Consider the following 17,359-nt stretch of genomic DNA (forward strand, 5'->3'; position numbering starts at 1 on the left):
ATCCAGTTGTTTTGGAGAGTTCGTGTCAGCGCTGATGACGAGGAGAGAGAAAAATAAGGGCTAGGATTGCTCCAAATTCAAACACGAGTCTGATTGAGCTGAAATTTTTAGGGTTTCTTTGTCTCCCTGATGGCGCACGTCATCTTGACCCGTCGAAGGCGTCATCCGTGCTGCCGCCGTTGTCCATGACTGCCGGGTGAATTATGCTTGTTTTATCATTTTGATTTCTTTCGTCTTCTTCATTAGTCGCGCTTCTGTTTTCTTGGTTTCATCCAGTTGTTTTGCAGAGTTCGTGTCAGTCGTTCCCCTATTGGGTCCTCCTAGGGCCGATTAACCTCCCCTTATAAAGGAAGAGAGGCGCCCTAGGAGAAAGGTCAGACCTGAGTCTTTTTTATAGAAGTGTTCTTGTGTTGAGAAAGTTCAGGTCTCACCCCCTCTCCAACGAGGAAGGAGGAGGAGACGTGGGGGGAAAGGGCGAGAAGAGGAAGAAAGGAAGAAATTGCCCGAGGGAAGTCGCTGGTGGAGAGAACAACGGGGTAATCAAGCCCCACTCTCCCAATTCCATTGTGCCCCTTCCGTATTGCCAGGGGCAACGAGGAACGGGAAGACGCCGGAGAGGAGAATGCCATTTGAAAGCGTCCTGCGTGGGGAGAGAAGGTGCGAATTTCTTCGTGAATCGTCAGTGGGATTTCTCGCCCCACCCCCGTCAGGCATTCTTCTTGGCCGCCAAGGGCTGTCCTAGGTCAACGGTGCTCTCAGATCCACCGCCGCTCGCACGACCCATCCACGTTGAGAGGGGACTTGGTCCTCTGAACGGCACCAGTGGATGTAGTGTCGCTCCTCTGGGACACACCAATCGACCAGTTGACTAAGAGCGATCAGCGTGGAACCTATGGTCGACCAGTCAACGAATTCCAGCGAAGATACGAGACGAAAACAATCAACCAAGTCAACCAGTCCGTGCTCCTATGGTCGACCAGTCAACCAGTTCCCGCGAAGAGACGGGACGGAATCATTAGCGAAGTCACACCTTGCTGCGCCTTCTAGTCAACACTTGAGGATTTGCTGCTTACTCCCTGGCCTGGCACCAGTCTCGGCCTCGAAGTCGCGACACAGTCCCGATCAAGTCCCGATCAAGTCCCGATCAAATCACCCAGATTGCTGGATTGAATCAGCCTACGCCGACGGTCCATCCGGCGCATGCTAATCGGACGCCAAGCCTGAGTTAGTCAAGCCTCCCCTGCCCGCTCATTATGTGGCCACTAAGCTCTCTCGCCATCACACCCACGCCTCCCGACCTCTACTGATTGCACCTGTGCTGCGCCGCCAATCAAGCACGTCGACCCTCTCTGACTCCTTTTCGTCACAACCTGCACTGACAGCCACAATCAATGAAGACTCTGCATCAACGAGCCACACGCCTCGAGATACATAATCCTCACCCGTCGCTCGTTATATTATCTTTTGCAATATACTTTCAATCGATTCCACCGCGCTTGGGCTAGATAGGTGAGAGAGGAAAATTGAGAGATAACTACGATCATTGAGCATCTTTACCGGTACGGACGAGCCTGTCCGTTACCTATGGGACCCTACGGATTGACTCCGTTCAGCGACGTAGTCACCCTCATCCCCTTTGACGAGGCTCGAGAGGCATCGCCGTCATCCGACGACCCCTTTGGAGATCGGCATCTCCATAGAGTCGGGGCTTGCAAGTATGACACGTAGGATGTGTTCATCTTGCATCGTAGTTACATTACTAGTTAGGGTTTGTTTTATCCGTCGGACGATGAGACCATTGATGTCCGACATCACTATTTTGGTATTCGAGCTTCGACTCGGTATCGATTGGACGACGTCCTAGACGACGTCTGGCATCACTCCCCCTCCTCTTTCCATCAAGATATATAAATAGAGGTCTGGATCACTATCGAAATCATTTTTAAACTTGCTTCCTACTCATGTGGGCTGATTGAAAGATAGAGAGTTTTTGATATCCATCAAGTGTGGTCTTGGTGCCTTGGGTGTGTGGGAAGAAGCATTAGAGAAGAGGGAGAGTACCATCACTCTCAAATCGCCGTGATCCTAGCGGAACATAAGGATCCATGGGAAGCATCTCTGCCTTACTATGCTCTTTCTCAACATCGTTGGTATTGTAATTCGACTTCACGACTACATCTCGCAGTCACACCACCTCCATACGTCTGCAAAATCACATCTTACCATCATTGCATCAATGACTTACCCGCTAGTTATCATATCTGACGCTACTCCCCTCATGCCTCACGCCATTCTTATTTCATTTCCCCTTTCATTTGTTCATTTCAAATTATCAATGTCTACTCTCCTTGACTCGATATCACTATCTTGCATAGTATTTTCTCGTCATTTTACTTCATGTTAAGAAATCTCTCTTCTCATCTCAATACTCTCCATAGTAAGAATATTAAGTCCTTAATCATCGTTCACTCTAGGAACGATCGATACTCATCACTAGCTAAAAATGACTAAGTACTGCTTTATATTTCGAATAATCTCAATTACCAATTACAGATTAAAACCCCAAATTTTGAGATTATCAGAGCTTATGACGGCCCCCCATAGAGTCCCACAAGTAGGCCACAATACAAAAGAATGCACAGCCTGCACATGCACATGGGGGGAAGGGGTTTATTTAATTCAGTAGCCAATATTAATTGGGATTTCCATAGCGGTCACATTTATTAATTTCTCTGATATGAGATATCTCTCTAACAGTTTTGTTTTAGTTTCAGACAGACAGGCCTATCAATGGGCCACAATCTTAAGAGAAGAAGAGAAAAAAGGCAAGTGGGGCTTTGAGCCAACCCAGCCCAAAGCCTGCATTATAACAAAGACAACTTCAAATATTACAATAGTATCTCATCCATCTGATTTTCTTTAAGAAGATTGGACGACAAGATATAAAACTCCATATTTCCTGCCTAATTGCAGGTAGGGGATCGGTCGCGGATGTCGATTAGGATTTGGGATCGGTCACGGATGCTGATTTTCTCCTAGCCATTGGATCTTCCTTAAATCGGGGTTAATTATTGCAACTAAATCACAGTTGTGGACCCCTTTAAATTTTATTCTTCCCGTGCTCCATGTCAGCATTCCCCTCAACCGCCTAGTCAGGTAATCAAAGAGAAAAGTCATCAAATTTAATATAGTTTATTCATGCCTACTAAACTATATTTATATTATAATCTACATAATAATTTATGATTATTATCCCTTTTTCTCTCCATTATTACTTTTGTATCTTATTAAAAAATACACTTATTCATGCCTACCTCCCTACATTTTAATCCTTCTTTAGTTGCTATATATATCTCCTATGTTACATATAAACTAAATATAAATAAAAAAAATCATACTAAAGATATCTTCTGCCAAGCATATTATCTTAATTGATATCTCTCTAAATTAGCACTCTTATACTTTAATAAAAAACCTAAAATAACTCTCTCGCTACCTCTCTTAAAATATCACTTTATTATTATAATATAAATATTTTATATTATCCCACTTATTCACTACTTCTAATATCTAAAAAGTATTAATTCTAACAATAATATAAATAATATCTTATCTTATCTTATCTTATAGATATCTTACCTGCACCTTCTCCAGTTCTCCCTAGTTGTGCCTATTATTAATTATTACTATATCTCATCGTATTTCTTCCTAAACCTTATAATTTTTTTCTAATCATTACCTTTTCATTCTATTGTTATCGATAATTTCGTGTTTTAAAAAAAATATAGATAATTCCTCTTATTCTTCTTAAAAGTAACTTAGGCATTAGATCTGTCTCTAAATTTCAGTCCCTGTGGAAAAGACATCACTATTGCTATACATGTTTAAGTGAGTGTATATAATGCCAAATTTTAGTTGATCAATAAGAATTAAATTACGATGACATTAACATTTATAACCTATTTTGTCTTTTTATCTTCCCTTGATTTAAAAGGAGATTGAATAAAGGAAGAAGACGAAGTTAAATACCTGTCCAAAATAGTAGACATTTCAGATAAGGTGTCTTCCTATAATTTTTCTACGCATTAGAATGATCGATTATGGGGTCTGAAAGTTGACCATAAAATTAGCCATTTAAGAGTTACATTGATGAAATATTAAATGTACATAGTAACTGATGGTGCTACAGCTTCCAAAAGAGAGAAGCGATGCTCCTTTGTATCTTCTAGCGCAGGAGGTTTAACTTGACACTCACCAAGCTGCCAACTCAAACTATCAATTCGGTTAAATAGATCATTGAATAATTAATATTTGTAGTTATACTTATTTAATCACATTGTCCAATACATGGTACTGCATTATTAGAGTTATTAATTAGAATGATACAGGAGCCTAGATGGTAACACAAACAAATTTTGAACTTTCATGGATATACTCTAAGTTCATAGACTTGAACAAAATTTTCTGGGCGACAAAGAGCTTTGTGAAACTTTCCAAAGGACTTAAATGAGAATTTCACAGAGAGTATAAATAGAGGGGGCACGTATACCGATGAGAGTCATCCTTGAGTGCACTCCTATTTTTATGTTGTTCTTCAAAAATGCCACTTGTAAGCTTTGATGGTGAGGAAAACATATTTTTGGCAGTACATTTTGAGCACATGGTGGGTGTCACAACATCCTAAAGAATGTGTGGATATATCTTTAGGCCAAACATTTGAATGGCTTGAAGAGGGTTAGTCAAGGAAACAAGAAATTGTAGATTTTATCGGTGCAAAGTTTATTTATGCTTTTTGTTCTGTAGTATATTTTTTATTTGTTATTCCATTGAAATCCAAGACTCACAACAAACATTGAATTGATACATTTACATCCTTAATGGGTCATATACCTGATTTTTTATTGCGTGGATTAATTTCAAATATTTTAATTGGCACTTAGACCTAAAAAACCAAGGATACTTTGTGCATGGAAAGTTGTGTTTAGATTATGACTCGTGATTCTGAATCATGATCTAGATGGTAACAACTAGTCAGCAAAGGGATTTTGCAATCGAGATGGGATCATTTTCCCCGACTAAAAGAGGAGACAAACTCATAGATGATGATACAATTAAGTGCTCGTCCAAAGCAGTGGAACTATCAGAAAATGAGTTTTCGGATGATTTCTTATGCATCAGTCCTAAATAGGATGATCAATTAAGGTTTCATAACTTATGCTGTTCTAAATCATTCTATGAGTGTCATGCAGATGAGAGTTTAAACTTCCATGGTGTCAGATGACAAATAAATTCTATGAAAGAGTCAGGAACTTCTTTGTACCTCTTACAACATGTGATCAGTATTGGTACCTCATGTGTTGATGACTTGACATATTGAATGGATTATATTAATCCACGATGAATTATTATAAATTTCTGGTATAATTAAAACCAACAAAAGTGAGCAATACCCATGCAACTCTACCCTAAGATAGCCCAGCTCCCTTGCTTCTGGAGTGCCCTCTACTCCTAATATGATTGGAATTCTAGGAAGGCCTTCCTGACTCGGAGGCAACACTGCTCAAGAATAAAATGAGTTTCATTCAAGGAACTAATATTTTGATATTTGGCTCCACAAACTGATTTTATCATTGACATGTTTTGGTTTTACTTTAAAAGTCTGATTTGATTTTTATTTTATCTTTTGTGTGAATGTTGTATCATATCATCAATTGCATCAGAAACTTAAATTGATGTACCCTTTCCACTATGATAATTTTCACATTTTCTTGTAATTTTTGTTAATTTCTTCCTTGATAGTCACTATTCTTCTTCGCATGATATTTACCCCGACAAACTAGAACCTTTGTGTGGGAATACATCCCTTCATCCACACAACAACTCATCAGCTCCTTTGATGGTAAATCTTTGCAAGTAGTCAGTAAACTGAGGTTTTTCTAGCTGACAAAAACATCAGTAAATAGAATTAGTTCTCCTAATTCAATGCATTTGTATTGTTATCATCAAGATCAGGTGGTGGCACACACGACCATGCACCATCACCCGACGTGACACCACTACCGTAGGAGACATCCCGTATCATGACATGTCGCCAGCACCGACTTCGTACCTGGGATGCGAGCGTCATTTAAATTATATTTGAATTTTATAGTCATTTAAAATTTCTCTTTCCTAAAAGGCCTATACATAGGCCAATGTTGTATTGAATTACTTTGTGATTTTCTTTGGAATTGAACTTTTTTCTTCTAAAGAAAGTTGCCCTAATCTACTCTCTGTCGCCGCTGCCGTTGCCGTCTTTGAGAGGTCTTCTGCCCGTTGCCGCTGTCAGCACATTTGTCGCGCGTGGTTGCCGCCACCGGCATGACCAATGTGCGCCCCGCCCATCCTGTGTCCACTGCGCTCTGAGCCCGTCCGCACAACCACTCCGCATCGCGCCTGCCCGCGCGGCCATCACGCGCTGTGCCCGTCCACGCGGCCACCGCGTGTCGCGCCCGTCCGCCGCCCAACTATGCAACCATTGTGTGCCACTCCCGCCCGCATGCTTACCGTGCATAGTGCTGCCCGCATGGCCACCATGCCACGCCTGCCTGCGCGTCAGCGCGTGCCCGCCCACGTGGTCATCGTGTGCCGCGCTGTTCGCACGGCCACCACAGGCTGCCGCCTGTGTGCCTCCGGTGCGCCTTCACTGCTTTCTTCAGAAACGTCATCACTTGCTTCAGAGACGTCAATCTGCAACTGCGACACCCTGTCAAAGTGCATGTCATTCGCTCACGCCAATGATGCATCAATAATCTTCTGCATCGCCTCTTCGCACTACTCTTGCGCCAAAGGTTAATTCTTCCCTCTTTGGTGTCGGTATTACCTGTCTAGCATTTATCGTGTGTTTTTCCACCGCCGTCGGACATACTTGTCTAGGTTTGAATCTTCTCGTGATCGACCATTCGAGATATTGAATTTGGAGCTTTGTTTTCATCACAGTGATTGTAAGACAGTCCTCCCGCCGTCGACTGAGGAAAGGGTCTGCACCATCAACATTTTCACCAGATTTAAATGTTTGAAGTCAATCATGTTGATTTGTGGTCTGTTTTATCCATCCCTAGTTGATTTACCCTATCCTACCTGCGTCAGTCTTAGTCATCCTGCATCATCAGGTTTAATCTCTTTAAAATTATGGAGATGAGATTTAAGAGACTTACCTTCAGCCATGTGAAGACCAAATAATATCTACTCAAACCCATTTTGATGAGTTATTATCTTTTCCATACATATTATCTCCAGATTTCCTGAGCACTTTCATGGAGAAGTCTCTTTATGTACATGTTACAAATTTTTGTTAGAAATATATATAATTTTGCATCAAACCCTTTAGATTATACTACATTTTATTCTTCACAGTCCAAGTTGTGGCAATCTCAGAAATTAAAACATGAAAATGAATTTGGGACAAGATTGCACACATCTTGGCTTGCCACATGTAGAATTTTATGTTCTTATCCCAAAATCTCAAAATCCCGTGAAGTCATTTAGGTAATAAATCTTAGGCTTTGATACCAGTGATTAAACGCATAGTGTGCTTTGCATGCAAATACGAAAAAAAACAATTCAAAACATATATGGTAAAAATAACCTTAGGTGCCACTCAAGCCAAGTAAGCCAAAGTGAGAAGGAATTTGGAAATCAACCCACAATAGAAGTCCAACGCTTTGTCTGGAGTGAATTTCAAGTCCAAATAGATGGTTCACTAGGCATAATAGTGGACGGGCTCTCTTCAAATGACTTTTAATTCCTGAAAAAGAGAGAAAGACCACTTGATGGAGCGCTAGCCCATCCCGTCGAAGACATCGTCGACACCACCATCATCGTCATTGACGGCCCGCGGGTTCGCATTATGTCCGATAGGCACGCCAAGGCGACGGTGAAGACGCCCGAGTATAACAACTGGGGCGAAAACATGACCGCGCCATCAACTCTTTTGGACTTTTCAATGTCTCGTGCTCATTTTATTCGTCATTTTACCGTGTTCGTGTTTTCATTTTCGTCACATCGGTATCCGTAGTGTTGTGTTTGTGCTTGTGTCATTGCATGTTGTGTCAAGTTGTGTCGTTGAACATGCGCAAATGTGTTGTATATTTGTGTTAAAAGTGAGGGAGGTCCTATGTATAAACCCCCCCCCCCTAGTAAGGGCACTTGTGTCCTTACTAAGGGCACCCCTGTCCTTTTTTTTATTTGCAAAAAACACGGTGCCGGGTACGGCCAAACTTGCGGTTGTGCCCGTAGACCGATCCAGCCGTGCCCTGGACGCCACCCAGGGGGATTTTATTTATAAAGTGAAGTGTTTATCAATGTTTATAGGCATGGAGCAAGTATAAATATCCCAATTACACTCAGATCCCACTCGTCAGCGCCCATGTGCAGGAAAAGAAACGATACCTTGCAGGTGCTCGGAGAAGTGCTCGAGTTGACGCTTCACACGTGCCCCCCGCATGATGATGGTAGAGAGATAGTGGAGCTGTCCCCACCTTTACCAAGTGCATCGATGAAGTGCGTGGCGAGGACCTCATCCGAGGTGGGCGCAGTCCACCCCGTTGTCGTGATCGTCGGATCAGGCGTGAGCGCTCCCACCTCGAGTGCTCCACGCGATCCGCCACTCCTGCGGGGCAAGGGCACCCCTGCCCTTAGTAAGGGCCACCATGCCCCTATAAAAGGGGGGCAAGATGGTGCCCCAGAAGGTGTTCTTTGAAGTGTTTCTTTGAAGTGTTCTTCGTTCAACTTGGTCTCATCGAGAAGGAGAGGAGGAAGAGGAGAATAGGAGAGGAAGGAGAAAGAGGTGAAGACTGAAAGGGAGCAGAGAAGATCATGGGGTTAGCACCACAAGGTTGTCACCGTTATTGCCCGCAGGAACACTCTCGACCCCCTCCACGACCGACCGCACTTTGCATGAAGTCATCGCGCGATGTCAGGTCTCAAACGCTCACCTGTATCTATGATACGGTCAACGACCGACCATCGCTCGGTTGAACGGTTGTGACAAACGCGAGATCGATCGTAGTGTGTCACGCACGTGACCACCCAAGTCTGTGTTCCCGCTGGTTCATTTACCTGTGGTGTGCGCTGCATGGACGGGAAGCCACATCGCTCGTGTGTGGTAGACCCAACCGATCGTAACCCTGTTCGCCCTCATAACCGGGAGATAAAAGACTACCTGTAGAAACGCCCGTGTTCGCCAGCCGGACACTCGCCCACTCGCCCCATGGACACGCAAGCCCGGAACGCCTACGGTGCCCAATCTGTCGAAAGAGCTCGATTGAAATGTAGAGGGAGAATGAAGGAGAAGATAGAGAAGGATGATATAAACTGAAAAGAGGAAGAAGCACTGATTGTGCGATGTGTGTTTAGGGTTACATGGGGGTTTGATTTATAGAATCAACAGACTCCCGTTTGTGTTTCTTTTGAGTGGACAGTTTAGTGGGAGTTGAGATCCGTGTCGGGCGGTGCTCTTGTTCTTCTAGAACCTTCTGAGACGCCCGTTGTGTCGTGTCATGCGTGTTGTGAGACGTGGCATGTGTGACGTGTAAACCTTCATCCTTGACACAATCCCTTCCTGTGGCGCTGGTGTTCTTTTGGTCAGTTGCCGCGATCCAAGACAGCAATCTCGCCACGTCCAGATGCAAGAACGCCACCTGTTGACCCTGACTCGCCGGATGAGTCAACGTGCCATGAGGGCAACGATGCCACATACCTCTTCGAGTTGTTAACACCACCGTGGCACCGCCTGTGTGGGTTGCAACCCTGGATAGCCCACGAGCCGCTAGCCGCCCTCACATCTGGCCAAGCACCCGGCAACCTCTGTCAAGTAGTGAGGACTGTGGTTGTTCAGCGATGAGTCTACCACCTCATCGGCCTGACCGTCGTCTGCAGTACCCAAGCACTACGCCTCGCGTTGTGCCAGCATCGCCAAGCCTAGGGTGTTGCCCCTCACAAGACGCCCATTGTGCCAGTGCTGTCGGCCCACACCCTGCTACCCGTGCTGCCCCCCTTGTACTCTGGAGCCGCTTGTGCCGCTTGTGTGTGCAACGCCTGCGCCACTACGTCACCTGGCCACACTCGTCGCTGCAGCTGCTTGCCTCAGCTCCCGTGCTGCCGTCGCAGCTCACAACTGCTGCCGGCTTCCGCTCGCGTCGCTCTACCATAAAGTCACACATGCTCAGCCCAGCCGTTCGCTTGAGTTGTTTACCATTGTCACTCCATCCTCGTCCTCACCTCCAATCTCCTGATACACGCTCTTGCGCCGCGACACCGCTGCCAGTTAAGCCAAGCCATATCCGTCAACAGCATGCCTCTACATACCTGCCCACACCAGCCCGTGCATTGACGAAGACATCGACGACGAACGCCGCCACCCACGATGTACATTGTTCCCCTGGCTCGTTAGTCATATGACGTCTTTCAGTATATTTACGAATGCACTCCACCGCGCTCTGGTTAGAATTAGGTGAGAGATTATCTTGTGAAAACTACGAATTGAGCGAGTTCTTTGGTACGGGTCGAGCCCGTCCGTTACGTGCGAGCGCCGAGGAAAACATTCCGTTCGATGCCGTAGTAGTCGTCGCTGCTCCGACAACGGTCACAAGGTCACCGTCACTGGTTGCCCATCTCGGAGCTCAGAGCTCCGCGAATCCCCACGAGTCGGGGCCTGCACGTACATCCGCCTAGGGCTCTTCATATCATGAAGTTTCATACCGTTAGGGAATTATCCGTCAGGTGACATCACTAATGACGTTCGACATCATCTAGGTATCCGAGCATCGCCTCCGTACTGGCCGGATAACGTCACTGACGACGTCCGACATCACCACTTTTATAAAATGACACCTGAAAGCGAAATTTCCCATGCGAAACAAAAGACTTGGTCAGGATGAAGAAGACAAACTAATTTAAAATGATTCACTAGGTTTTTTTAATTTATATTTAACCTATACAGTTTTTTAAGTCTGTTTCCCCATATTTTTTTTATTTTTTTGACCAATCTGTAGGTGAGACACCCACAAAAAAGTATTTAATCTGTCCCACAGGAGAGTTGCCATTATTAGTCCTGGTCTTGAAGTGATAAATCGACAACAGATGGTGAAATAGCAGTTGATGAATATAGTTCTATTAGAAATATATTGGACTTCAAATGTCCTTGAAGATCAACTTTTACCAAGTACTCCAATATAATTGGAATCACACTGTGGATTAGAGTCTTGGAATGCCTAATGACATGCCCTAATTGAAATAACATTCCAAAGGAATGAGACAAGTTAATGGAACATATACTATCCTTAATATCCTAAATTCAACATAGTACTTGATTTTTTTTGTTAGAATTAGTGTAATTATATGAAAACATGGAGATTCTAAGCTAAGACCTGCAACTATCTGAAGGAGGCACGGAAACCCCATCTGGCCTGATTCATTTTGTTCCTGCAGCACTTTCCCATCCTGTGCTGTGCCGATGTGGTGGAGGCTTTGCATAAATGACAGTATGCTTAAATTAATCTAGTTTAGTTTATAACTTTCTTCCTCCCACACCTTTCTCCTGCAACCCTGCTTGTACTTCCTCTCTCAAAAGCCTTACCATATCCAACTTCAACCCAGCAAAGGTGAGGTGACACTATGAGGACCGTGATGCACACATTCATGCACACACACACACACTCTCTCTCTCTATCTCTGTTTTAACATCTCTCTCTCTTTTATGTATGAGAAGAAGCTTAATAACAATTTATCAACTTCTTACCAAAACTCTTTGCTTGATCTGGAAATGTGCTGGTTATCATGCGCTTTGACCCTAGTTTCAGACAACTATTGGCAAAATTGTGGCTCTCAATATAATTTCTATGTTTTATTCGTAAACAAATTGTATTATTTCCTTCCTTATTCAGGACAATCGACTTCTAAAAAACATACAATGAAGAAGAGAGGAGACAGCAAGATTTTCACACAAATATCTTAATTTCTCATATCTGCGTATACAATATAAATGAGAACAGAGTCAAACTTCAAAACGGAAGCACAAATAAGAAACATGAGAATCTGCTCCAGCAACAGATGTTCATACTGGCTGAAGACGAGCGCTTATGAACCAGAGGTGAACTTGAGGGAGACACTGTTGACACAATGTCTCTCATTAGTGGGTGTTGCAAAACCTTCCCCTTTGAAGACATGGCCCAAATGACCCCCACATGCTGCACATGTGATCTCAGTCCTTCTCCCATCAGTATCCGGCTATCAACATAATCCACAAAGGTAGAATAAATAAATGATTTATACCATAAGTGGATAAAGAAGTTCTCTGAATGCATGAAAAATCTATGAAGAATCTGATGATTTTGTATCATGAATTTTCCCTGTCCCCCAACCATTTTTGGGATTTTTTTTTTGTATCATGTATTTTTGGGAAATTCATGAACAGCCTATAGCATTCACGAGTTATTTTATAAATTCATAAAATAGTTTGAGAACAGGAGAAATAGCGCGGCTCATCTCTGCCCACCAATCAGTTTGGAAAATTTGTGGACAGTCTACCGAAGAACTCGCTGGTTATTTCATAATTCTTCTAAAAAAGGTCAGCTTGCAGGGATAAATACCTTTATTATACCCTGCCCACAAACCATTTTTGGGAAAAAATCATGAACAACCTGCAGAAGAATTAGCTGGTTGCTTCATTTTTTTCTAAAAATGGTCTGCTGCTGAAATAAATAGTGCGATCCATCCCTGCTCCCCATTTAAATTCACAAAACTCATGAAAAATCAACGGAAGACTTGGCTGGCTGTTTTTCCAGTATTTTTCTAAAACTGGTTTTCTTGCAGGACTAAATAGCACAATTCATCCCTTCCCAATAATCAATTTTACAAAATTCATGAAACAGACTACAGAACCATTAGCTGGTTATTTCATATTCCTGTTAAGAAAATGGTTTTCTTGCAGGGTTAAATAGCACAATCCATCCCTTCCCAATAATCAATTTTACAAAAATTCATGAAACAGACTACAGAACAATTAGCTGGTTATTTCATATTCCTGTTAAGAAAATGTTTTTCTTGCTGACAGAGATAGCGAAATTCTCCTCTGCCCACTAAACAATTTTCGAAAATTCATGAACAGCCATGGAAGAACTCGCTGATTCATTTTTTTCTTCTAAAATTGAAAGGAGGGCAGGGACGAACCGTTCTGTTTATAGCACCAGGAAGACCCTCGTAAAAGGCAGGCCAGCCACAACCAGAGTCAAACTTGGTGGTTGACTTGTAAAGAGGGGTCCCACATCCGGCGCAGCCATACACGCCTTCCGCAAAGAACTTGTTATACTCTCCGGTTCCTGGGTACCTTCAATTTTTTCATAAGACTTTTAATAATTTAATTTCCATTGGAAACTAAATAGAACACAACCGAATCCAGACAAATTAAAGAAAAAAAGTTCTTAGGCGACAACTAATGACCATAATTGGGACAGAAACTAAGTAACATCCAGGAATGGGAAGATGATGATGTCAGAACTAACTATCATCCCCGGAGTCTGGTACCTTCAATTTTTCATAAGAATAATTTAATTTTCCATTGGAAACTAAATAGAACACAACTGAATCCAGACAAAGTAAAGAAAAAAAATTCTTTGGTGATAACTAATGACCATAATTGGGACAGAAACTAAGTAACATCCAGGAATCTGAAGAAGATGAGGTCAGAACTAAGTATCATCCCGGAGTCTGGTACCTTCAATTTTCCTTCAAATTGAATATTATAACATTTCATGGCAAACTAAATAGAATACAACCGGAGCACGATGAAGTAAATAAATTAAGTTTTTTGGCGAAAACTAATCAACGACTTTGGGACAGAAACTTAGTAAAATCCAGGAATCGGATGAAGATTAAAGAAACTACGCATCCTCCTGGAGCCTGGCACCTTGAATTTTCCCTTAAGAATGAATATTTTAATATTCCATGGCAAACTAAATAGAATCAAGACAAAGAAAGGAAATAAAGTTCTTTGGCGAGAATTGAACAGCATGATTGGGACATAAATTCAGTAAACTCTAGGAATCTGACGAAGATGAAAGAAACTAAATATCATCCCGGAGTCGGATACCTTCAATTTTCCTTGAAACTAAATATTTTAACAGTCCATGCTAAATAGAACACAATCGGATCACGAAGTAAAGTAAGAAAGCCCTTTGGCGAGAATTAATGACCACTGGGACATAACCTAAGCAAATTCCCGGAATCCGATGAAGATGATGTTTTTATGGGAACAAAAACAATTATTAACGAGTAAAAAATAGATAATTGGTGTGATGAACAGGTGAAGAGACGAAGCCGGCAAAGATTTGAACATCGCGGTTGATTCGATCTTGGAATCAGTTAGAGCGGAGAACTGAAAATAAATTATTGAATTTTATCCTACTTTTCTCTTCGAAAGAAAATAAGAGTGAAAAAAAATAGTTTATTAGATGGAAGAACAGGAAGATCGCACTCAGTTCCCTTCTTGCGGAGAATTCGGAATTGCTCAGGAGAAAGAACGGCACGCCATTCGTCATCGCTCTTCAGGAGAGAGTTCTTGGCAGTACCCATGATCGTTGGCCTTCTCTTCCCGAAGAACCCAAATCACAGAATGGAAATATAATCGAAAAAAAAACGAAGGGCAGTATGAATGCAGCCGGAAAAGAGGGAAGAAGAGTATGCCTGAAGAAGGGCGTCATGGGTGACATCAGATCGCTGGAAATCGGCAAAAAAATGTCAACTTTTGAGTGATTTGATCAACAATGGCGAAAAATAACAAATTTTTAATCGGACCCTTGACGGGTAAGGGGGAAGTACTTCAAAATTTTAATCGTTCTTGACGGAATGATGGCGGGTCGCCATTAAATAACATAAAATATCAACATTAAATAACATAAAATATCAACATAAAATATCAACATTAAATAACATAAAGTATCAAGAACTTGTTAAGATGCCAAAGAATAATATTAAAAGTAGTGGTTTTGTTGACAATTTTCTTGATGATTAAGAAAGTCTTGAAAAACGTAGATATTTTATTTTTTGAAGAAACCAAAGAATAAGAATAACTTTCATTTCAAGGAGTGGTTTCTTGATAATTTAGAAAGACTGGAAAATTTTTGATATTTTATATTAAAAGATACCCAAGAAAAAGATTACACTTTTTTGGGTATATTTTATTGGAATTAGAAACTGCAAGTTTCTGGGGAAGGTTAATTAACATCAAATCTGATGTCATGGCTGACATGATATCTTTAGGAAATGCCAAAAAATCAACTTTAAGGGAGATATGATCAACATTTGGGCAAGAAATGAAATTTAAATCAGACTCATGCCGGGTCTGGAGAGAAAAACTTTCATTTTTTGTTGTCCATATTGATTGAAGGATGGCAGATATCTAATCATTAAAAGTTCTCTCATTTAAGTGAGCTGGCTTTTGATTATCCAAAAGTGAGTTTTAAAATTTCAAAAAACTTTATTTTTGGATAAACCCAAGAACAGTGGCATGTTATTTCTAGTAATATTTGATAGGGATATAGAAAAAGCTTCGAGGGTGAAGTTTGAAAGCTACGGCACATGCTTGAAATATGACCAAGTTAGTGTTTTGATGAATGTTCAAACATAATAAAGTCCTAGATGACTTAAACTAAACTTAATACCTGGTCAACAATGGGAAGATCTTAAAACTAAGAATTTACAGCTCAAGCGGTGAAATCTCTTGAAAAATCTAATAGTCCAAACTAGTCATTCCTTCAAGAAAAGTTAATCATAAAAAAAATACAAGATGTACTTAAAGAAAATATATGAATAAATCATTGACGGCTCACAATCAGAGACAAAATTTAGAGAGAGAAACTAAAAACTGTCAAATTTCTAGACTCATAGATGGAGACTTACAAGTAATAGATGTGCACCTCAGCTTGGAGTTTACTCGGTGCTACCACGTTGCTCAGGCGTTGAATGAGATTAATCAGGTTGTAAGTTTGGAGTGGAAATTTGATCAGATAGGAGGGAAAACATCAAGATAGAAATATCCTTTATAAAATTATATGTTTATATGGGTTTGTATGTAGAGAGAGAGAGAGAGAGAGAGAGAGAGAGAGAGAGAGAGAGAGAGAGAGAGAGAGAGAGAGAGAGAGAGAGAGAGAGAGAGAGAAAGAGAGAGAGAGAGAGAGAGATAGATAGATAGATAGATAGATAGAGAGAGAGAGCGAGATCGAGTGATAGAGAGATATATAGATGGATAGATAGATAGAGATGAATAGAGAGAGAGCGAGATAGAATGATAGAGAGATATAGAGAGAGATAGATAGTTAGATCGATAGACTATTCCAGATTGATCTGAAACAACTCAGCCGATGATCTTCTCTTCCGCACAACTAAGATTACAACCAAAAATGAAGAACTCGACAAGAAGAGAGATGAAAAAGAAAAAAAACCCGGAGAGCTAGAGAGAGAAAGAGAGCTCCAAGCTTCTCTCTCTGCAGCTATCTATCGTGCCTGACAACCATATAAGCCGAATGAGAGTATCGTCTGTGCCTGCTGTGTTCTGATCTGCTCTCTCTGACAGCATAGAAACGGAGAGCAGAGACGATCAAAGACACAATACTTAGCGCCATCCCCTCAACCTTCCTCGCTATCCAAATACTCTTCCTCAGCAGCACATCCATCAAAACCCACCTCACAATCTCCCATCTCTCCATAGTTTTAACTGGGAAGATGGTCAGGAGAGAACTATATGGATATAAATCCACATTCTTTGCAGATATGGGTATCTGATTGTGAACACACCATGGGCTCATCTGCTTGTATCCTGGAGAGATCTGCTCTGCTGACCTTGGTAATGTCGACATTGTCTGCCCCACATACCCTGCTCAATCATTTCTCTGCCAGCCCGGACTACAGAGAGAGAGAGAGAGAGAGAGAGAGAGAGAGAGAAATGTATAAATAAATATGTGGAGAGAATGAAAGAGAGAGAAGTGTATATATAAATGTATGTGGAGAGAATGAAAGAGAGAGAAATGTATGTATAAATGTATGTGGAGAGAGTGAAAGAGAAAGAAACATGTAAGTAAATATATGTTGAGAGAGTGAAAGAGAGAGAAATGTATAAATAAATGTATGTGGAGAGAGTGAAAGAGAGAGAAACGTATAAATAAATATATGTAGGGAGAGTGAAGGAGGGAGTAACAAATAAATATTTTCGTAGAGAGACAGAGATACACTGAAAGAGAGAAAGAGATATACTCGTAGAGAGACAGAGATACACTGAAACGTATAAAGAACTAGATATACAGAGAGAAAGAGAGAGAATCAAATA

At 41.7% G+C, this 17,359-nt stretch overlaps 1 protein-coding gene across 2 annotated transcripts; it reads right to left on the reverse strand.

Moving 5' to 3' along the window:
* Positions 1 to 11,975: 11,975 nt before the first annotated feature.
* LOC144714292 (peptide methionine sulfoxide reductase B5-like) lies at positions 11,976 to 14,871 on the reverse strand. Of its 2 annotated transcripts, none has more exons than XM_078589014.1 (3): positions 14,722 to 14,871; positions 13,210 to 13,366; positions 11,976 to 12,267 (listed from the first exon to the last, which is right to left on the reverse strand). In XM_078589014.1, the coding sequence occupies exons 1-3, from the start codon at positions 14,745 to 14,747 to the stop codon at positions 12,118 to 12,120; spliced, it is 333 nt and encodes a 110-aa protein (XP_078445140.1). In that variant the 5' UTR covers positions 14,748 to 14,871; the 3' UTR covers positions 11,976 to 12,117. The 2 variants fall into 2 exon arrangements, with proteins under 2 accessions (XP_078445140.1, XP_078445139.1); XM_078589013.1 differs by lacking the exon at positions 14,722 to 14,871 and adding an exon at positions 14,513 to 14,683.
* Positions 14,872 to 17,359: the final 2,488 nt, after the last annotated feature.

Source organism: Wolffia australiana, chromosome 17, assembly GCF_029677425.1.
Source record: "Wolffia australiana isolate 7733 chromosome 17, ASM2967742v1".
Taxonomy (NCBI): domain Eukaryota; kingdom Viridiplantae; phylum Streptophyta; class Magnoliopsida; order Alismatales; family Araceae; genus Wolffia; species Wolffia australiana.